The following is a 22,645-nucleotide window of genomic DNA, read 5'->3' on the forward strand; positions in this document are numbered from 1 at the left end:
CAGGCTAGGTAATCAGTATTTGATCGGTGGGGGTCCGGCACTCAGGACCCCTGCTGATCAGCTATTTGAGAAGGCAGTGACGCTTCTGTGAGCCCCGCAGCCTTCTCTGTGCTCAGAGCACAGCGCCGTACACTGTGTAGCGGCTGTGCTCGGCTTACAAATGAATGGGGCTGAGCATGATGCCATACAATGTAAGGCGATGTGCTTGGTGAGCACAGAGAAGGTCGCGGTGCTCACATGAGCATTGATTCGTCTTAAACAGCTGATCAGCAGGGGTCCCAGGTGTCGGACCCCCACTGATCAGATACTGATGGCCTATCCAGAGGATAGGTTTTTCTGTAGTAAAATCCCAGAAAACCCTTTTGACAAGTGTGCATTACTGGATCTATTCCTACGGACTCTGGAGCTCCTGTCACTGAGAACAAATCTGGTTCTGAGATTCATGACTCTGTACCTGCTTTTTGTAGATTCTAACTCCTGGTAAAGGTCTTATGTCCTTTACTTTACAGCCCACCATATTTTCTTATGACCTGCAGCATTTACTGGAAAGGAAATGGCAATTGAAATAAGCAGGCCGTACACGTTAGACTGGATCGGCCAACCATCTAATGTGTGGGAGGGCCCTCCGACACTTCCCCATTCCTAGATACTACGCAGAGAAGGGTCCGGCATGTTGGATTTCAACACGTCCAAACCCTTTTGTTCTTGGGCAGATAGCTTCCTGTGTCTGTCTGGCAGCAACTTTCTCCCCTCTCCCATTCACAACATGCTCACACTTGGCCGAACCAAGCATGCCTGTGTATTGGGGTCATCGGGAGAGAGCGCTGTCAGTTGAATGAGCGCTTTGTGCTTTATTATTGGTCTTTGCTCTTTAGGAAATGGTGAAGTCTGTTATGGAGATGGAAAGTGGAGAAAACTGTCAGTTAAGCTAGTTTCACATTTGCGGCACAGCGTTCCGGCAGAGAACAGCCTGCCAGAGTTTTCCGGATCTGGCATTCCTGCATGTCACCAGAATGCCTGCCGGCCCCATTAACTATAATGGAGTCTGGCAGAGATCTGGCCGTAACCTGGCAAATATGCCTGGATTTGGTTGGAAAAAAAATGCTGCTTGCAATGGTCCCCTGCTGGAAGGCTGTACTGCAAATGTAAAAGATGCCTTAGATTTCACATTTCCACCAAATGATATTGTGGAGTGAGAGGTGCTTATGATACAATATTTAGTAGTTTAACTCCCTGAAGGAGTTGTTCCATTACAGCATTATATCCATTAAATGGGGAATATGTCTAATCTGTGGGGTCCAGTCGCTGGGGACCCACCAGTCCCAAGAGTGAGAGCGGTATTCCCCCACTTTGAATAGAGTGAGGGACATGCTTGGGCCCTGCCGCCCCATTGAGCTCTGTGGGAGTTAGCTGAGCGCTCGTACTTGACGATGTCCAGCGGCCCCATAGAGCTGAATGGAGTGACACACATACATGTCTGCTGTCCTATTCAAGCGGGAAAACATTGCTCCCATTCATGTGACCGTAGCAGGCCCCATAGGCCAAACACCTGCCTATCCTGTGGATAGGAGATAAGTTGTTAAAATGGGACAGACTCATCCAACTCACTTTTGATATTGGAAGTTTTAGGTTAACTATTTTTAAATTAAACATTTATTTCAGAATCCTTTTTAGTTTTTTAATACCTGTAACCTTGTATTACAAGAAAAATCCCGCCATCTGTTCCTATTATACATAGTACATCAGTGAGGCACTATGATGCATACTGAGCGGATATGCTGTGCTTCACCTGATGGCCTTTCCTCTATCATGCATGTTTTTTAGTAACTTTCCTTACCATATTTTCATTCATTTATTGCCATCAGTATTTTTTCTGAATGAGTTGGTTTAAATAAATTGAGCGTGAAGAGACTTGTTATACAGGTCAAGATGAGGGGAATTGGGGATATTGCTCTGAAGTCATTGGTCTCTTATTAATATTCAATGTAAAATGAAGACAGAAAAAGGGGTCAGTTTGCTTCTCTTCACCGATCAAGCGCCAGAATGCAGAAGAATGTAACTGTCCGTCTGTGTCCTGGCTACCTGGTGGCGTGGTTGGGGTGCCCTAATTCATCCTAAAGTTACCTATGTGATCTTCATGGACCTAATTGCTTACTGTGCACAAGAGTATTCACCGATGTAGGCACCATGTAACTAGATACTTAAGGGAGTTGTCCAGCTTTTGGGGATTTTTTTTTTTTTTTTTTTTTGGGCTTGTTCCCCACCACTTTGTTCCAGCTCCCTGACTCTGTTCAGAGGTCTCCCAATCTGAGCCTGTAAACGTCTGCATGACTGGCTTTAGGCTACTTTCACACCTGCGGCAGTGATCCGGCAAGCTGTTCAATCACAGGAACTGCCTGCCGGAACTGGCAAAACGTATGCCAACTGATGGCATTTGTAAGACTGATAAGGATCCTGATCAGTCAGAAAAATGCATTGAAATGCTGGATTAGTGTTTCTGGTGTAATCTGGAAAAATGGATCCGGCATTTTATTTATTTTCTCCCACCTTTTTTTTTTTTCGGTCTGCACATGCGCAGACCGGAAGGATGGATCCAGCATTCCGGTATTTTGAATGTCTGATCCAGCACTAATGCAATCCTATGGAAAAAATGCCGGATTTGGCATTCAGGCAAGTCTTCAGTTTCTTTTTAGGACTGAGATGAAACTGTAGCATGCTGTGGTTTTATCTTTGTCATGATCAGTCAAAAAGACTGAACTAAAGACATCCTGATGCATCCTGAATGGATTGCTCTTTACTCAGAATGCATGGGGATATGCCTGATCAGTTCTATTGAGCCCCTAGGACGGAACTCTATGCTGGAAAAGAAAACCGCAAGTGTGAAAGTACCCTTAGCTGTGGCGTGTCCCCAAGTGGCAATGTCCCAGAGGTGGCATACTGCTTGAGAACACGTCGCTGCTGAGGTCAGTCATTGTCTAGAGCAGCGCATTTGACCCACTCTGTCTGGAAGTTCACAAGCCAGGATTGGAAGACCATGGAGGGGAGTTTTTTTTATTTTTTATTTTTTTATTTTTTCCTCTAAATATTTTTAAATAAATTCATTTATTTTACCAGTCCTCTGTGGCGTTTTTGGGGTATTTTTTATTTATTTTTTTCCCCCTGGTGATCAAGCGCTGCAGCTCCAGTGACCCTCCCCCACCCGTTGTCTGTTTGCAGACGGCCAGCATGTCAACATTAAGCCACCTGTAAACAGACACTTTGGAGATGCGGGAGACATTGGAGTTGCAGAGCTTGATTACTTGGGTAAGCTACTTTCACACTCGCGTTTTGTGCGGATCCGTCATGGATGGATCCGTTCAGATAATACAACCGTCTGCATCTGTTCTGAGCTGATCTGTTTGTATTATCTTTAACATAGCCAAGATGATCTGTCTTGAACACCATTGAAAGTCAATGGAGGACAGATCCGTTTTCTATTGTGCCAGATTGTGTCAGTTTGCGAGCAGTGTTTTGGTGTCCGTCTCCAAAGCGAAATGGAGACTGAACGGAGCCAAACGGATGCATTAGAATGCAAACTGATCCGTTTTGGACGCTTGTGAGAGCCCTGAACGGATCTCACAAACAGAAAGCCAAATGCGAGTGTGAAAGTAGAGTAAAGTGGTAGGTACTGTTTAGTTTATTTTTTTTGCTAGGATATACATTTGTTTTGCAGCACAATATTTCTATAGCTTAGGCCTCATGCACACGACAGTTGTGCGTCTGCCCAAAAAAAGGATGCAGCTTTTTTCTTTTTTTTTTTGAGGATCAGTTTTTCCCCACAGATCCCTTCTAATAAATGCCTATTCTTGTCTGCAAATGTGAAAAAAGTAGGACATGCACAATTTTTATTTTATTTTTGCTGAAGGGAAACGCTGACAACGGACGCAGAACACAAACGGATGAACTATCAGCATTTTTTTGCTGACCTATTGAAATGAATGGGTCCCTATCCGCAAAAAAAAAACTTAACGGAGGCCGAGAAAAACTGTCGTGTGCATGAGGTCTTAGTCAATTTAATAGGGATGGGTGTCAATAAATTGACTGTAATAACTACTTGAGACATTTTGAATAGAATCTGTTGTAATCCATAGTTGCCATTCACGATTACTACAAGAAAAGTATATTTAAGTTAGATCAATATCAGATTGGTGGAGGTCCAACACTCCGCACCCCCACCGGAACTGCTCAGCTTGGTCCACTGTAGTTGTGTCCCACTCCAATGGGAACAGCACCGCAGTAACAAGCTCTGTCCACTAACAATGGGTTGACAGCTACAGCTGATCAGCAGTGGTGTCAGATGCCTACCAATCTGATATTTATGATCTATCTTAGGGATGGGTTGGGTCATCAATTGTTAAATCCTGGAGAGCCCCTTAAATCTCCGCTCTGTACCTGTGTGCTGTCTTTCCAGTGACATCTCTCTGTACAGAGGGAAGGTGGTCAGTCACTTAGAAGACTGCCCACTTGGCCATTGAGGTCAGAAAGAGCTGAAATTTTAAGTAAATCTGAGTCTTTCCCCACAAAACGATATCCATCTGCTCAGCTCCTCCTGCTCTATAACCTGTGGACTCCATTTCTTTTCATGGTGACAGGGCCTCTTTAAAATCAAGTGTACTTGCAGTACTGCCAGATCCCAAACTGTCGGCAGATCCATCAAATTTGATGGCTGGCTGTGATGCAGCGTTTTTCTTGACGTTTTTTCTTTCCTGATCTGTTCCGTTTTTTGCGGAACAGATCAGGACCAGATCTGGACCCATTCATTTTCAATTCCGCATGTCCGTTTAAATATAAAACATGTCCTATTCTTTTCCGCAAAATTCGGATCCTGGTACAATACAAAGTCAATGGATCCGCAAAAAACGGAAGACATTCAGATGTCATTCCGTATGTCATCCGTTTTTTGCGGAATCCGTTCCTGGAAACGCATAACACATTTATTTTTTTTTTCAAAGAAATCCAAACAACTTTATTTGATTATTGAAATGTATACATGTTTCCGTTTTTTGCGGATCCGCAAAAAACGGATGACATACGGAAACATTTTCAGGAACAACGGATCCGCAAAAAACGGACCGAAATTCGGATTATAGAAAAATACTGACATGTGAATGTAGCCTAACCCTGACGGACTCCTTTGTAAATTTAATACGGCTTGTTGGTATCAGTCATGGAGGCACCTGGCATTGCAAGTTTTCCTCCTGTTATAAACTGAAGCCACAACGTAGATGTGAACAGACCCTAAGCTATAAGCTATATTCTAGTATAGAGCCACTGGGGACTGTTTGTGCTGCCATCCAGCCTTCTGCGCTCAGCTCTGCCATGTGCCTGAGATCTTGGGAGCCAAGTCATTTGATATTCCTTCTAGCTATGTTATCTGAATGCATCTGCAGTTAAAGGAATTATCACAGTACCTTTTTTTTTTTTCCTTTTCTTCTTTCCCCACAAATGGTGACTTCCTAAGGCTCTTTGGCATTTCAGATATGTCTGGAATGTTCTCCAAAGTATATATCTGACAGAAATCTCCAAGGCTATAGTGGCCTACTGCATGTAGGCCACTACATTGGTTCCCATCCTGTAGTAATAGTTATTCCTTGTAATATACATTTTTCTCTTTGGGATGCCGCTGTATAGTAAGTTTTTCTGTTAAAAGAGAATAAGCCATATCCCAGCCCAAAAGAAGCCAAAAGGACACGCTTTTGGACTCTAAGTGCTGCATTATGCCTGCGTCCTAAACTACACCACGGATGGAGCCTTCCGCTTCTAGCTACGGCCAGTGTATAGTTTCTGGCTCCTGTGGATGCCACAAACAGATTAGTGGGGTTGGACCCCCTCCAATCTGATATTAAAGGGGTTTTCAGAGACTGGTAACTGCTGACCTGTCCTCTGAATATCAGTATCTGGTGGGGGTTTGACACCCGGGTCCCCCGCTGATCAGCTGTTTGAGGAGACGGCGTGCACAGTCCGCTGCTGCTGTCCCATAGACATGGCAGCACCCAGCACACCCGCTGGTCTGATATTGATGACCTATCCTGAGGGAATGTAAGCGTTGAGTTTCTGGTAGTTTCCCAGTCCAGTTTTTAAAGAAGTTGGAAAACCCCAGCTTAGAACATGTTTGTCCTAGGCACTTGATTAATCTCTTCTGGGAAATGGACCTTTCATCAGAAAGACAGCATTGCCCTAGAGCCACTGATGTCTAGATGAGGCCATTGTACGGCAGGTCTTCTCAGCAGGGCTCGTCTCTGATTAATCACACGACATTATCACTTAGCCGGCTGTCTTGTGAGGAGAGGTGACAGACATTCCAAGGATGGCCGGTGGGGGGGTATGAGTAAGAGCCATGAGCTGTAATCCTGCCCAGACTGATTGCTTTAGGAGTGACGTTTTCTTATCTGATAACATACGACCTGGGAGAATAATAAGATTGTCTCCTTTTAGGAATGCTGACCTTTTTAAAATCCAGGCTCAGTTTGATTTAATCAAGAAAGTAAAAGAAAACCAAAATCTGTTAACTGTGAAGTAAAACTGGTTTCTATCGTGTTTTTTTTTTTTTTTTTTTTTTTTTTTTTTTTTTTTTTATAATGAAATGATTGTCTCTATTGTATAACGAAGGGCGCCTGTGCAGGAGAGCATCGCCTGGGCCATGATACATGTGGGTAATGAGATGGCAAAATATATAAAAATGCCGCTGGCAAAGACAGCCATGTGGGCAGCACGGTGGCTCAGTGGTTAGCACTGGTGCCTTGCAGCGCTGGGGTCCTAGGTTCGAATCCGACCAAGGGCAACATCTGCATGGAGTTTGTATGTTCTCCCTGTGTTTGCGTGGGTTTCCTCCGGGTACTCCGGTTTCCTCCCACACTCCAAAAGACATACTGATAGGGACCTTAGATTGTGAGCCCCATTGGGGACAGTTGGATGATAATGTCTGTAAAGTGCTGCGGAATTAGTAGCGCTATATAAGTGTGTATAATAAATAAATAAATAAAATACGCACCAAAAATGTAGGCCCTGATTTATCATGTCTTTCACGCCAGAATTCTGGCTTCAAAAAGTCGCAAAATTGGGCTTTTGCATCTTTGCACCCCCAGCACTCACTCCAGTTTTGGGTGCCATTAGCTATGTTAGTGATTTTCACTCAAGATATTTATTATTGAGACTTTGGAAAAAAAAAAAAAGCCGCCCTCTTGCTCCAGTAGGAAGGTGGAGTAGCTTTTCTGGACAAGTGTTAGGTTTATCAAACATGCGATAAATGTGCAGTGAAGTGCACCAGTGCAAAACTGACCACCTATTACCTTCATGATAAATTCCCCCCCCGCCCCCCTTAGTGTAGAGCAGGGATCGGCCACCTCCGGCACGTCAGCTCTTCTCAAATTACAACTCCCAGAATTGTAACTTCTACCTCTTTTAACTTCCGTGAGTGTTGCTGCTGTGCATGCTGGGAGTTGTAGTTTGATAGTCCTGAAGGCTGCTGACCGCTGGTGTATTGTGTGTATCCTATAGTGTGCATTCATTACACATACACAGTTGGGTGGTGGCGCTATTTTATGCACTTGTATAGCGCTGATATATTCTGCAGCGCTTTAGACATTAGCATCAAGCTGTCCCACAATCTAAGTTCCCTATCAGTTTGTCTTTGGAGAACCCGGAGGAAACCCACGCAAACACAGGGAGAACATACAAACTCTATGCAAATGTTGTCCTTGGTCGGATTCGAACCTAGACACCAGTGCTAACCACTGAGCCACCGCGCTGCCATTACAGATCTGTCTAGTGCTGCCCATACACTAGAGATTTGTCAGCCACCTTCTGTTTGACTTGTATGTGGACACCATAGAATATAGCAAATGACCAACAGTCTGAAGATCAGTATTCGCCTTGCTTGGTGACCCAAGCTGGGCTTCTGTAAATTAAATCCTGCTGCGGTGGGTTTCAGCATGTCCTTGGTGTTGTATGGCCTTTTCCACAGATGCTGGCCTTAAGGTGACTTCTGCCACACTCTTGTGTAACGGGCACCGACAGGAGGTAGAAACTGATCTAAGTTGGGCTTTATGGCATGCAAAATCTCTTGTGTACGGCTAATTAAACTTTAAGGGTATATGTTTATACTTGGCAGAAATCTTTGGCGACTGTCCTGTCCATCTGAATAAGGCGTGCAGAAATCTTATGTGCTTGCCTAATGAAGCAAACCTATTCAGATTTATTCAGTTGCAAACCTTTTTGTAATGCCCTTAACTTTCTCTGTCATACTTTTTTTTTGGTAGGGCGAACCTTAAAGACCTACATACATATTATGGCCCATTTTCATTGACTGAAAGAACAAGCAATTATTGGGAAGGGACAGTTCCTTTCTGATGCCTACTCATCAGTGGAGGCGGAGCTCTGCATTTACATGCAGTGATCCCCTGTACTCTATTGGGACAAGCCATGGCTACTATGATGTCCCCAATCAGATGCATTAATTGAAAATTAATATTATCTGATGAGCGAGAAATGGTTGTTCATCGGCACATTTGCACAAGTTTTCGTAATAAGGCTAGTTCACGAAAATCTGGCCTTGTAGATCTGCCACCTGTGTATCCTGTAAGGGGGGGGGGGATTTATTTTTATTTTTATTACCCAGTCCTTTTCTTCTCCCAGGAGATAAAGTGCCACCAATGTCTGGCAGTGGCTATCTCATTTCTTGCCATTTGAAACGCATTTGGGGGGGGGGGGGGAAATCAGAGTTGGGAGTCATGAGGGATAGCTGTGAACCGGACGATCATTATTGAATGTATGTGGCCACGTTTAGCTATTCTGCATGGGTAGAAGCATAGCTAGACGTTGCCCTTGCTTGCATTTGTAGCCGGTGCCGCTTGATGAGAACCCCTTTTGGGTGATCTTTCCATTTGTCTTTAACCCAGCTCAGAAACCTGGTGCTGTTTCCTCGGCATATAATGAGGCGAGAGACTTAGGGTTACAATCCCAATATAGCTGCTAATCACCTGTAATTCTATAAAGCCTGGCAGGCTGTCACTGCGGCTACACTCCTACTGGAAGCTCTTCCAGGCAGCAGCCGCAGTCATGCAGCGAAAACAGGTAGAATGACTTCTTTCTTTTTTGGGGCTCATCAGTCTGCCTTTCCCCCTATTCTTGCATGCGTGCTTGTTGACCTGCACTCCCGGTTTCTGATGTACCACCCTGAGCAGTAATCGCTCACCCTCGTTGTGGCAGTTTACTTGCCATTCTTAATATCCTCTTCTATAATGTTCTGCTTTGATCAAGCCTCTTGATAACTGCACGCCAACTTTTATTATATGCATGTCTAAATTACAGCTATCCTTGTTTGCCACCGGCTCACAATCCTTGCTTTTACTGCTTTTTTTTTTTTTTACTTCGATTTGGTTACCTGTACTTGTAGGTTTTTAGTTGAAATACTTTGTGTGTGTTTTACTATATAAAAAAAAAATGTTCCAGTTGTGTCAGCGTAAAGCAGAAGTACCTTCTTTGACTTTCTGTCCCATTTCATGTCATGGCCTTTTGCTTGTTACATGAGTCACTTTCTCATCATTTTTTGCCTTGTTCTTCCCATCTGTTTGTCCTTATAAGGATATCCTCTTTTTTTTTTTTTTTTTTTTTTTTTTTTTTTTTCCTCTCCCTTAAACTTCCTGCCCAAACTTTTCTCCGCCTCTTATTCCCCCTGGGCTGAATGCTTTTTTTTTTTTTTTTTTAATCTACATGTGGCATAGACCAAAATTTTCTGAGCAGCTGTCTGGATGTGGATCTGCCGTCTGTTGGAGACCTTTCTTTTCCTGGCTTAGGCAGCCACTTCCTTACTCATCCACTTTATGTTCTCCCTAGAACACAGAAACTCTTCCGTCCTCTTTTAATCGAGGGTCCCTGAGCGTGTTAAGGAAGAAGTGGGAGATCCCTGGTCCGGTCGCTCGGACAGAAATTAAGCACAGTAGCAGCTTTGTCATACGGCATAGAGTCAGCAGCCCCAAGACTGAAACTACCCCTGCCGACCATTCTGAGGTCGAAAGCCCCAAGATCCGCGCTCAAGTGCAGGAACAAAGCCGCTTCCGCTATCCCAGTGCCTCAGAACTTCGTTCTTCCTCCACTGAGGTTGAGAGCATGGAACAAGATTTGGAGACTTCAAAGTTGGACAACCCTGAACCATCTCCTAAGATAGAGAAGTTCAATGTCCCTTTAAACAGCCTGAAGATGATGTTTGAGAAAGGTGAAGCTGCCGTCCATAAGGTAAGATTTGAGCAGAGATCCCACCAGTGCATTTCAGTGTCATTGCCCTCATCTGCCTTATGGCTTAGCAGTTGCCCTTGTGACTGATGGTACGGTGTCATGTTTAGCCGTAGAGCCCCTCCATCTGACTATTCGACACTTGGCTGTGGCTGCCAAACTTTTCTGTGAGCTCACCGCTGTCCAGCGATGCCTGGGACAACCATGGAGGTTCTTCTACTACATTGTCTTCATAGCAACACATTACATTGCCTGTAGCCATTTTATTTGATTTAAAGCCTCCTCTTTGTGTTTGGCTACAACTCCCAGCTGTATCGCTTCTTAGTTAGACCAGGAACGACTGCAGATTATGAATCTCCGGCAGTGTCTCCCCCCCCCCCCCCCCCCCGTGTCTTGTGGTTTCTGTAACTACTCCAAGGAGATTCCTCTTACTGTAGAACATCTATGTCTGCGGTAAACTTCCACCTGGTGGGAAAACAGACATGTCAGCACTTTGGCAATGAATCGGCATTGCATGAGCCGCCTGTGATCAGGAAGCACCAGGATTGTGAGCTCATTTTCCTTTCCGGGATGGAAAAGTGTATGTGAATAGTTATGTACATCATTGCTTCTATAGTTTGCTTACTCTTTCTGCCTGCAGAGCTGAATTCTTCTGTGCGGAGTAAGCACTGTAGGCTTGCTATGACACAGATCTGCTTGCTTGGGACTGTAACCTGGGGAAAGGCCAGAAGCACAAAAAACTAAATTCTTCCTGTTGCAATACAGTGGAACAACCATGTTCTCAGCCAGCCCTATTAACCATTGTCAGTCAGGAAATGTATTCAAGCCATCTAGGAGGGTTCTAATATGGTGCATGGGGTTGTCTAAATTCAGCAGGATGGAAGACTATGTACATGGGGTTGTTGGCTTCTTTTTATGTTGCTTAAAAAGAGTGCCATACTTCTTCAGTAATGGGTATATCTCCCTAAAATTATATTTTCCTTTAAGTCCACGGTTTCTGAGCAACCTGGGATAAAACCAATCTGACGGAAGGGTCGGCTCTCATAGAAGTTGTCATCCAGCTTTCCAGACTCTTGAACAGTAGTCTTGTCTAGTAAGGCCTGCTAAGAAAACATGTCATTGAAGCATGTAAGTTTGGGTTGACAGCCCTGGTGGCATCTAAGTTGGTCATCACCAGTCTTTCCCAGGAAGAATTATGTTAGAAACGGCCTATACTGTAATTCTTAACTGGACAGAAAAGGACAACGCCATTTATACTGGTGGAAACATCAGGTACTTTCTAAAGGTTGCTAAAGTCCTAGTTTTGCCTTTTGACTGCAATCTGTTTCCAGAAATAAATCCCGTGAAGAGGCTGACCACAATGTTCTTCAATAGGATTACTAAGAGGAAGTAAAAAATACGGTCTGTACCTCCTCCACCCCCCACCTGTACTCATCTTCTTGTGTAACTCCAGTGCTAAGAAACAAGTAAAACCTTTACATACATGTGGGGATTTGGAAGGAATGTTAGACTGTAGGTTTTGCAGGATGGTAAAGTGAAAATGATAGTTTGGTGCATTTCCCCTTTAAACAAAAAAGGAGCCAGCTCAGTAAGTGAATAACCAGATGTGGCGCGGTTCATAGGTTAACTGGGCATAGCCCATTCCCAGCATGCCTGCCTTCTGATAAGAGGTTCCTTGCACAGATAATTGCCCGGGTGTGTCTGCCTGGCAGGAAACTCAATCCATTGACTTGCTATGTGTGCAGGCCTTTGTCCGGCTGAGGTCCATGCCCTCTCTGTGGCCTTCTCTTCCTATCCCGTTCTCTATCTCAGGCTCTGGTTACAGTGCCTAGAGCTGCTGTATATGAGGTCATAGACTGTAAATCCCCCCTCCCCCACCCGGGGTTTAACAGGCATCTGAGCAGCGCTGGAGATGCTTAACACTTTGTGATCTGCAACACTGGCTGATTGTTTCTACATGAGTGTGAAAAGAGGAGTATAATGGCTCGATGTCCATGTCTGAGAAGAACTAGCTTAATGCCGCCTTCTTTGTAGATGACGAGGAGTAATTATTGGTCGCTGATTATGATGAAAAAGCTTAAACAAGTGGGCCGGTTATGTATTGTAAAGAGGTTCCCACATCAGTTGTCGGATATCGTGAAGGGTAGGCTGGTTAGGGTCTCCACCGGTCTTGAGGATGATCAGGCCTCAGCCTCCACAGGCTAAGTTCACACTCTGCTTGGAGATCTACAGTTGACCCTATACGTAGGCATTGAAGGGACACGTGTATATAAAATGGTTTGCTTTTATATGTATAGTTAAACGTGGCGTGTTCTTTGCCTTTAAACTGTAGGGCACCGCCAATGAAAGGAATGGTAGGTGAAAAGAAAAAAGTGCTCCATAACGCGTGGCCGTCTAATACTTCAGAAACGCATCAGTTTTATCCCCATGCCTTCTGAATGAAAAGCCATCTGTTCAGTATGCATCAGGATGTCTTCAGTTCAGTTACTTTTAGGTTATTTGGCCGGAGAAAATACTGCAGCATGCTAAAATTCCAGAACACTTGCCTGATTACCAATCTGGCATTAATGTCTATTAAAATGTATTAATGCCGGATCCGGTACCAAGTGTTCCGGAAAACCAGATCAGTTTTCCCGGTCTGCACATGTGCAGACCTTTATAAAATGTAAAAAAAAAAAAGGCGGATCAGTTTTTCTGGATGACGCAGGAGAGACAGATTTGGTATTTCAATGCATTTGTCAGACTGATCCGGAAACAAATGGTATCTGTCTGCACACGGATTTCCGGATCCGGCAGGCAGTTCCGGCAATGGAACTGCCTGCTGGATTCCTCTAACGCTAGTGTGAAAGTATCCTTAGGGTCCATTCAGACATCTGTAGTGCATTGCGGATCCGCAATACACCCGGCCGGCACCCCCCAAGAATATGACCTGTTCAATTTTTTTTTTTTTTCCGGAGCCACAGACCGGAAGATTGGGGGCGTGCTCTGGAGATGCGGAGAGCACATATTGTGCTCTCCGCATCCATTCCGTCCCCTTAGAGAATGAATGGGTCTGCACCAGTTCCGCAATTTGCGGAACTGATGCGGACCCATTATATGGACGTGTGAATGGAGCCTAAGGCTGAGTTCACACTTCAGTTATATGATCAGATATTTCCATCAGTTTTCGTCAGCCAAAACCAGGTATGGGTCAAAAACGCAGAATAGGTGCAAATCTTGACACTTACACCTGATATCTGAGTAGGCTTCATAATAACAGATGGAAATGACTCGCCAAATAATTGAAGTGTGAACTTGGCTTAACTGGTCTCTGCTGGAAATAGCCCCGCACTGTACTCCATCTCTGGCAGTCTCATAGAGAATGAATGGCGTGGCAGTGTGTGCTCTCACTTCTGCTCCATCCGGATAGGGGGCCGGAAGCTATTCTTAGGACAAGTAGGGGTTCCGCTTGTAGGACCCACACCAAGCAGGTAGTCATCCCCTATCCCAGGGATCAGCAACCTTCAGCATTCCAGCTGTTGTGAAACTACAATTCCCAGCATGCTACATTCATTTCTATGCGAGCTCTTAAAAGAGCCGAGCAAGTATGCATGCTGGGAGTTGTAGTTTCACAACAGCTGGAGTGCAGGAGGTTGACAACCCCTGCTCTATCCTGTGGTTAGAGGATATCCTTTAAAACTTGACACAAACCCTTTACGATGGGGGTCTAAAGATACATTTACACTGCAGGGTAATCGGGGTTCCTGAGAACGCTCGTTCCAAAAAATCTGTCCCCGAACTGCAGCACGGTCTGCCATTGAAAACAATGTGAGGCAGACACCACTTGGCGGCTGCTGCTGGGACTTTGGCCAATTCTGCCGTGTGAGTGGGCTCTTAGAGGTAATGATCATCTTGTATGGTCAAAGGGGTTATCCGATATCTAAAATATGCCCCCCAATGCCTGGGCCCCTTGTATGGATTATACTTATCTGCTCATCGACATTCGTATCGCTCTAGATCCCTGCATGGCCTCCGCTGCATCTCCGCATCGCTCAGATCAAAACATCTGTGATGGTGACCAGCCTCAAATTCCCAGGCGCGATGAGATGCAGCAGCGGCCATGCAAGGATCCGGAGCAACGCGGGTACCAGGGAGCAGATTAGTTTAATCTATACAAGGGGCTCGGGCATTGTGGGAGATATATTAGATCTAAGATAACCCCCTTTAAGTTGCATTGTGACTCTGACCACAGGTCTGGAGACATATCGGATGACAAGCAGTCAAAGCCTATTCCCCACCCATCAGCAAAATAATTAGAAGGTTTTTTGGGATGAAGTCAGCCTTAGTATCCTGCTGACAACTGCATTTCACGGACTACTAGTAGTTTCATATATTAATCAGTTGCCAATTGCAGGCTTAATAGGAGCTATAGGTGGGGTTCTGTGTGATGAGGACTATGCGGTTTTTAGCTTTTTCAGTCTTGCAGACTATAGCTTTCATTTGAAGGCAAATTGCTATAGGAATGTTATAGTATTCATAATTCGCATTTTTTTTCTATGGCGTACCTGGCACCAAACATGCATACCATTCATACTAGGTACAGGTCTGCTCTGGAATACGCTTCTGTTGTGTGGAATGTCTGAATCCCTCTGTAAATCAATTTCATTGACCAGAGCTGCAGTCAACATTCTTCTTGACAGTCGTCTTGTCAGATCCCACTGTAATACAGTAGGAAAGTTGGGTTTTTCTAATCCGATGTTGGTTGGTGCAAGTTCTGGGGACATGGTGAGATAAGGAATGCTGGGTGATTTCAGGCCCAAAGCATGCAGATCTAGACCATTCTCTGAGCTAGAACTCGGCATCTGTAGAGGAGTAATATTTTATGACCAGCTATAAACTGGTGACCTATCCCTTTGGTTGGGATCTCTCCTCTTGGACCCTCACTAGTCCTTAGAATTAATGGTTATGGCCGCTTTAGTTTCCCCTGCTCAGCAGTGCCTCCTTCTACTCAGAACACCGGGTGTTTTCGGAGGCGCACAGTACAGAATCGCATTGTTGATTGGGGGGTAATTGAGGTTAGACCGCTGCCAAGCCTAAGGTGATGGCGTTTCTTAGTGATTTGCTGTCATTTTGAAATTGCTTGTATGTTTAATTTTTGATGTGGATGTGTTCCCTTAACTACCAAATCTGTTCTAATGAAATATAGAAGGAGCTTTTTAGGTTTTGGCACCCCTTGACGCCCACTCGCCTTATCTCCATAACTAGCAAGATTTCTCGGGGTGCTGATCTCTATGCATTTCCCATAGACCTCAGTAGGACCTCGTATTGATGTCTGTGAGGACTGAATACAGATCTCCCTTGATGCAACCACAGACTACTATTCTTCTGAATATGCTAAAGGTGATGAGGAATTGGATCTTAAAATATAAAAAAAAACTTTGCAGCTGAAAGCACAGTGTAAAATAATGTCTAAAGGGGAACATGACGTTTTACATTCAAAACATGGCCAATCCAACTTGTCAGAGTATTGGCGTAAGGTAGCTTGGAGGACATTGATTTGACCCTGGAGATCATTGTGTTCATGGCTAATGCTGCTCCTGTATTTCTGTATGAGATGTGCTCACAGATGAGGACTGCGGAAAGGGTTCATTCCTCATTAGTGGGCATGCTTGGTGGAAACCAATTAGTGTGCTCCTTTTAGCTGTGGACCCTACTGGTTGTCCTTGAGGACCTGTGCACAACATCTCATACATCGGTCTGGGGTTATTTTACCGCTTGCCTCGAGTTGATCTGATCGATCAGAATACATTTTGATACGTAAATCAGTTAAACCTCATAATATAAAAAGTGCCTACATTTTCAGGTCTAGATGGAAGACATTTGGATTTGGCGAAATCCAAGATTTTTCTGTAATGGTCTTTTATTTTTATATCGGGTATATGTGAAAATAAGTGAATGCATTGAATGCAAGTTGTCCGCCACTTAAGTGGTATTCCCTTCTTATAGTAAGATGGCGTAATGTTATAACCGTTGAGTCCAACCTCTGCAACCCCCTAGGGCTGTGTGGCTAACCTCTGGCACTCCAGCTGTGGTAAAACTACAACTCCCAACATGTACACTTGTTTGGCCGTTTTCAGAACTGGGAGTCGTAGTTTTACAACAGCTGTAGTGCCAGAGGTTAGCAATCACTGCCTAGGATCATAAAAAATGTGGCCTTTGCTCTGGTTTAGCACTTCACTTCTGTGCCAAGTGGTCAAGCGCTACTGTGCAAGGAAATTGACAGTGCCACCCCATCATTCGCAAGCACTGTGGGGGTCCTAGAGGTTGGACCCATACCAGTCATAACATGATTGCAATAGGCCAGGCATGCTCAACCTGCGGCCCTCCAGCTGTTGCAAAACTACAACTCCCAGCATGCCAGAACAGCCTACAGCTATCAGCCTGCAGCAGTGTATTGTGGGAGTTGTAGTTTTACAACAGCTGAAGGGCAGCAGGTTGAGCATGCCTGCAATAGGCAATCACTTGAAAAATGAGAATAACCCTTTTAAATCTGGTTAGAAAGCGGAACTATCACTCACTTTCACTAAAGGGGTTCTCCGGGCTTTTAATATTAATGTCCTATCCTAAGGATAGATCATCAATATCAGATCGGCCGGGGCATCCCCACTGATCAGCTGTATGAAGGGGCGGCGCACGCACTGCACACTTGCCATCTCCCTCCTCTTCCTGCTCGCTATAGACATGGCAGCAACAATCAGGAAGATACACTGCAATACGTTTTCTTGCTGTTTACCAAAGACTTCTGTCTATCCAGGTATCTGTTATTATTTATTTATATTAATTTATTTTTTGATGTCTCCTTTTACCTAAAGCATCCTCAGCGTGAACCAGGGAAAATAAATATTGGGAGGTTGAATGCAGAAAACCACATGACAAATGAAGACTCTGATGCCTTCTTGGAGAAAAGTAAGCTTTTTATTTTAACTTTTTCTTAATAGCAACCTAGGGGTGAGGTATTAGAAAATCTTTGTGGATCCAGAATACATCTAGTTGTGTAAGGGCTTCATACAGTGTCATAGGCCTCATACAGTGTCATAAGCAAAATGTTGTAGACATTAGTCACTAGGATCAGATCTGCTGTTCATGACGCAGAAGTTTTCATTTCAATGTGATCAGGGACTTGTAGGTTTCTTTAGGATAGTCCATCAGTCTTTCAGTAAGAAGTTTAAAATTTTTATTTTTTTTTTTTAGGAGATTGTAATGTATATTTTATTGCAGAAAAATGCCTTTCTTAGATTCCCAAACTGCACTGATCACCCACTCACCATTCACTGTTAGATATTCAGCGAACATGGATTAAAGTGGCATTCCAGTTTAGAAGTTATCCCCCATCAATAGACTCGGGGATAACTATTAGATCGGTGGGGGTCTTAATGCTGGGGACCCCCCCCCCCACTGATCACAAGAATGAGTACTCAAAACTCCCATAAAGATTAACGGACCAGCGCATGCTTTTCCTGTTACTCTGTTCATTTCAGAGAGCACCGACTGATACAAGACGCCCATTCTTGTTATCGGTTGGGGTCCCAGCTGTTGCACCACCACCAATCTAATAGTTATCTATTCTCCTCTGGATAGGAAATAACTTTTAGCAACCAGAATACCCCTTCAATGGCTCGCCCAGAAATTGGGTTACAGTTGCAGGCTGAAAGGGGAGTGGATAGAGGGATAACTTTTCTACATCTCCCCAATGCTGTGTTCACAGCAACACTGCTCAGTATGTTGTGTAGTGTCCTCCATGCTGCCCTTGAGTCTGTGTAAGACAGAGATGAGCAGGATATCTTCTTATTAGCAGGGAGTCTGCACCCAAAACCTCAAGGAAAACTGACAGCTGAAGCCTGATTGTTTCATGCAAGTCATATAATGGCCAGAAGTAGTATTTCTCATGTACACACGACACCTGAGAAAACCTACACTTTAATGTGGGTCTGAGCCCCTGGCACAATGAGCTGTCCATATAGGAGGCAGAACCTGGTACTTCAGCTCTGTCACTTTGGTAAACTACTGTAACTAAGGACAGGTGACCTACTGACTTGTGGTCTGGATTCACGTACAATTGGGTTTTTAATTGATTTTTGACAAGTATTCTGGGGCCTTTGCCTTTTGAGTCACATACACACTCTTGTAAATCAATGCTGCTGAAGATTATGGTGCCTGGCACATGTATTCTTCTGTTGCATGCCCCTGCTTGTCATGGCATTAGGGAACTGCACTCCTTTTTATGAAAAGAATGTTCTCTAGGTTCCCAGATTTATTATTAATAATTTTTTTTATGGAAAATCTTCATGAGTAGAAGTAGTGGCTGTCGGGAAGATAATGAAATTGGTATATTCTACTTGATTGTCTTGTATCAGATCTGAGGAGCCATTGTGTAAACATTCACTTAGTCAGTGATTGCTTATTAGAGTTCAGAAATGAAACCTACTGTCAGCACCAGGGAAAATGTTGGTGGGTCCTTTCTGCAATCTGTGGGGTTTGACAGGAATAACCTAAGCACTTGGCACCTGCCATTCAGATACCTTTCATGTAGGGATTAATGTGGCATCATCTGCATTTTGGAAATGCCAGGTAGACACCGGTTAAGCTGTGAATTATATCTGACAACTGTAAGAAGTAATGTAGGTTTGTAGGAGATCTCAGTCATATAGCAACATGCAATTATCCTTGTACAAGAGATAGAAACATAGAATGTGTCGGCAGATAAGAACCATTTGGCCCATCTAGTCTGCCCAATATACTGAATACTATGGATAGCCCCTGGCCCTATCTTATATGAAGGATGGCCGTATGCCTATCCCATGCATGCTTAAACTCCTCCACTGTATTTGCAGCTACCACTTCTGCAGGAAGGCTATTCCATGCATCCACTACTCTCTCAGTAAAGTAATACTTCCTGATATTACCTTTAAACCTTTGCCCCTCTAATTTAAAACCATGTTCTCTTGTAGCAGTTTTTCTTTTAAATATTCTCTCCTCTTTTACCTTGATAGAAACATAGATAGAACTACCAGTACTTGTCTTCACAAATGTCCATAAGTTCTATAAACTCATTTTTGTGGTCGATTTTAATTAAAAATTCTGAACTCTTCATGTGTTCTAGTACTTTTCAGGCTGCTTGGTCCCATTCAGAGTGAAATCTGTCAGATCTGTCTGTGCTTACTCTGTAGTCCCTCTCGTCTCCTGAACAATCTTTTAGGGTGGCATCAGATTTTTGTGGCAGTTTTGTGTGTGTTTGTTTTTTTTTTTTTTTTTTTTTTTTTTTTTTTTTTTTCTTAAGCTAAAGCCTGAAGAAGGGAAATGAGAAATGTATAGGAAGGATTTCTTCCTGCTGGATCCTCTTTTGGTTTTGGCTCAGAAAAAGGCACCAAAAAGTGCCACACAAAGTTGTGTATGATACCACCCTTAGGGTTCATTCACACGTCCGTTGTTTGTTTCCTAATCTGTTCCGTTTTTTGCTGAACAGATCTGGACCAGATCTTGACCCATTCATTTTCAATGGGTCCTGAAAAAAAAGTCACAGCACAATGTCAGATTTTTTTTTCAGGACCCATTAAAAATGAATGGGTCCAGATCTGTTCAGCAAAAAACGGGACAGATCAGGAAAGAAACAACGGACGTGTGAATGTACCCTTAATGTGACCTCTTTAAAACTGTGTAGTGGACTTGAAGAGATGTAAGCTTACAGGGTTGTTCAAGAGCCAGATGGAGAAGAGTGAACAGTCAGACGTGGGCTGATGGTATTCACTCCGATCGGGACAGAGCCTGCATTATGTATGAACACGTTCAGGCTGCTGTATATAAACAGTTAAAAAATTTATAAACTTTTTACAACAATGATGTTTATCGCATAGTAGATTGTGTCAGTAACTTCGTTTTTAGCAAAGTTTCTTTTGAACAGGAATTTCTTTGCATAGATTAAACTATGCTTCCTTCAGTCTAGTACTTTTTTATTTTCTGTGGCCTTGTGCGTCTTGTAGGATTTCAATTGCTTGTATGTTTGTGTCTTTTCTAGTTAGCAACTGTTTTTAGTTCAGGTTGTAACTTTTAATTTTCTTTCTTTCCCTTGTTGCCCAGGTACTTCCATCGGTTCTCCTGATAGCAGTCCCAGTAAGCTCACCTCTCAGAAAAGTTTTGAAATATCTCATGTCCTGGAAACCTCCTCTCTTAAGGATAGAATGGCTAAATACCAAGCGGCTCTGAGCAAACAGGCCAAGCCGGCCTCTCCTACGGTAGGTAGCTCTTGATGATCAAATATTTATGTATCTGCTTAGGTTTCTGTGCTTTGAAATGTATCCTCTTAAGGGGTATTCCCATCATAAACCTCTTTTAAGATATATCTGGGACACCCATCTCCAAAAACAGGAGTCCTGATGCACCCAATGTGAATAGAGGCGACTGCGTATTCTGTAACAGTTCGGGGAACATCCCCTTAATTCTTCTGGACATGAAGACTTCCTTTCCCCTTCTATATTAGTAACAGTATGATAGATGCATGAACTGTGTAGTCTCGTCCTGCAGTCGTGGTACGTCCACAATGAGTAGATGTAACAGCAACACATGATGAGCAATGTAGTTAAATAGGGAGTGCAGCGGTCAGTCGAATCGGGCTTAGGAGCCTAGATGGAGGCTGAAAGATCCCTCTGCCACAGAAGACATCAGTATTATAAATGGCACATGATAGGAGGCTTAACTTTTTATTTTTTTGCACATGATTGCAGTAGGTGTCTACACACGGGACAGGATCTAGCCCGCCACGTGCATACTGTGGTACATGGCTTTTAGTCCAGCAGTTGTGCAGGGGTAGCTTAGTGTTTTTTTAGATGGTGTCCGGGTGGCATTTCCTATTACACAAGCAGAGATTTTGAGTTTCATGCTACTGGAAGACCGAACTTCTGTTACTGACAGAAACTGAAGAAAACCTGATCAAGACGAGCTGAAACTATTTGTGGAATGAGGGAAGCAGTTCACCCGTACGAGCCCGGTGTCTGTTTATGCTGTGCATTACAAGGTACTGCTGGTTCGCTGGAATACCTGATATCCATTGCAAAATACAGTATTTGCTTATGAGGCTTTAGATTTTATTTTTATTTTTTCTCTTGAGAATTTCTATTGAGGTATCAAATGACCTTTGACTGGAGGCACATGTACTAAAGGGCTATTCCTTACGCAGATGTTGATGGCATATTGCCAGGATATGCCATCAGTCTCCGATCGGTGCGGGTCCCACCTTGTGGACCAGCTCCAGTTTCCTAAACGGGCCCCACGAACCCAGCCACCCTCTGTTCACCGCTGTGGGAGTTCCTTACACTTGGCTATTTCCGTGGATGGAGAGGTGGCCGTTCATGTGCTCTCCATTCAATGCCATGGAACGTGTGAAAAGAGCCAAGCCTTGCTCAGCTATTTTGCAACTCCCATTGCAGTGAATAGAGGGCACACGATGCATGCGAGGTGTGTGCTTTCCTTCTCCATTCTGACATGGGTTAAACCCTTAAGTCATTTTCCAATTCCAACGCACTCCAAATGCTGTCCAATACTGTATTCTGTGACTTGTTGTTCCACCGCTCCTGAAGACTGCCAGCCCACGGACTCTGACCTGGAGACCGGGTCAGTGCTAGTAAATGATTCACCCATTGGTCCTGTGTTGTGCCGAGGTGATTTGCTGACTTCTCGCCAGATTCCTATGCCTATATTCTAAGTAATCCAGTTGCTGCCCCCCAAATATCCCCCACCGGTGATCTGCGCCCACGTACTGCTTGCTAACCCCTCAGAACCAATATTTGGTATTCGGCGGACTGTATATCGTGCTGTGAACCTTTGCTCTGACTTTCTTTTCTTGCCTCTCGTCATAATGTCACTTATACAGGAAAGCCTGTAACACCCGGGCATGTGTTCTGTGTCCTTCCCAGGGCTGGGTTTAGGCCTCATCCGATCACTAATGAGTGACTCAACAGGATGTGGAGCTCAGCAATTTCCTCTGGATTTTTGGCCTGAGGATCTCACTATTGTGCTGTTCCTAAGTAGTGACTTGTCGAGCGGAGAAACCAGTCTGACCACCTCTGCTGGAACAAATCCTAGCTATGCACTGCTCGGCCATATCCTCTAGCATCTACAGTCAGCATGCTCCTGAATACTTGGATGATGTTGTGTTCATTCCTATAAACCACATCCTATTTACCATATGGAAAGCAGAATGGTCTAAGACGAGGTGTACACGTAGATGCAGAACAAATGACTCCAGTACTCCACCCCACGTTTCCTTTGGTAATTTAACATGTAAATGCATTCGAGGCAGCCGTTAGTGGTTTAGTATAAAGCCCTGAAGTTGCTTAGAGGTGGA

General features: G+C 44.0%; 1 protein-coding gene across 2 annotated transcripts in view; it reads left to right on the forward strand.

Moving 5' to 3' along the window:
- The window catches only part of LIMA1 (LIM domain and actin binding 1), a 53,572-nt gene that overhangs the window by 17,854 nt on the left and 13,073 nt on the right, over positions 1–22,645 (forward strand). The window contains exons 4-6 of one of the 2 annotated variants that reach the window (XM_044284199.1): positions 9,874–10,272; positions 17,121–17,214; positions 20,383–20,537. In XM_044284199.1, the coding sequence (XP_044140134.1) occupies positions 9,874–10,272; positions 17,121–17,214; positions 20,383–20,537 (648 nt within the window). The remainder of the gene's footprint in view (positions 1–9,873; positions 10,273–17,120; positions 17,215–20,382; positions 20,538–22,645) is intronic. The other variant, XM_044284200.1, reaches the window with a different exon arrangement.

This window comes from Bufo gargarizans, chromosome 3 (assembly GCF_014858855.1).
Source record: "Bufo gargarizans isolate SCDJY-AF-19 chromosome 3, ASM1485885v1, whole genome shotgun sequence".
In the NCBI taxonomy this organism is placed as follows: Eukaryota; Metazoa; Chordata; class Amphibia; order Anura; family Bufonidae; genus Bufo; species Bufo gargarizans.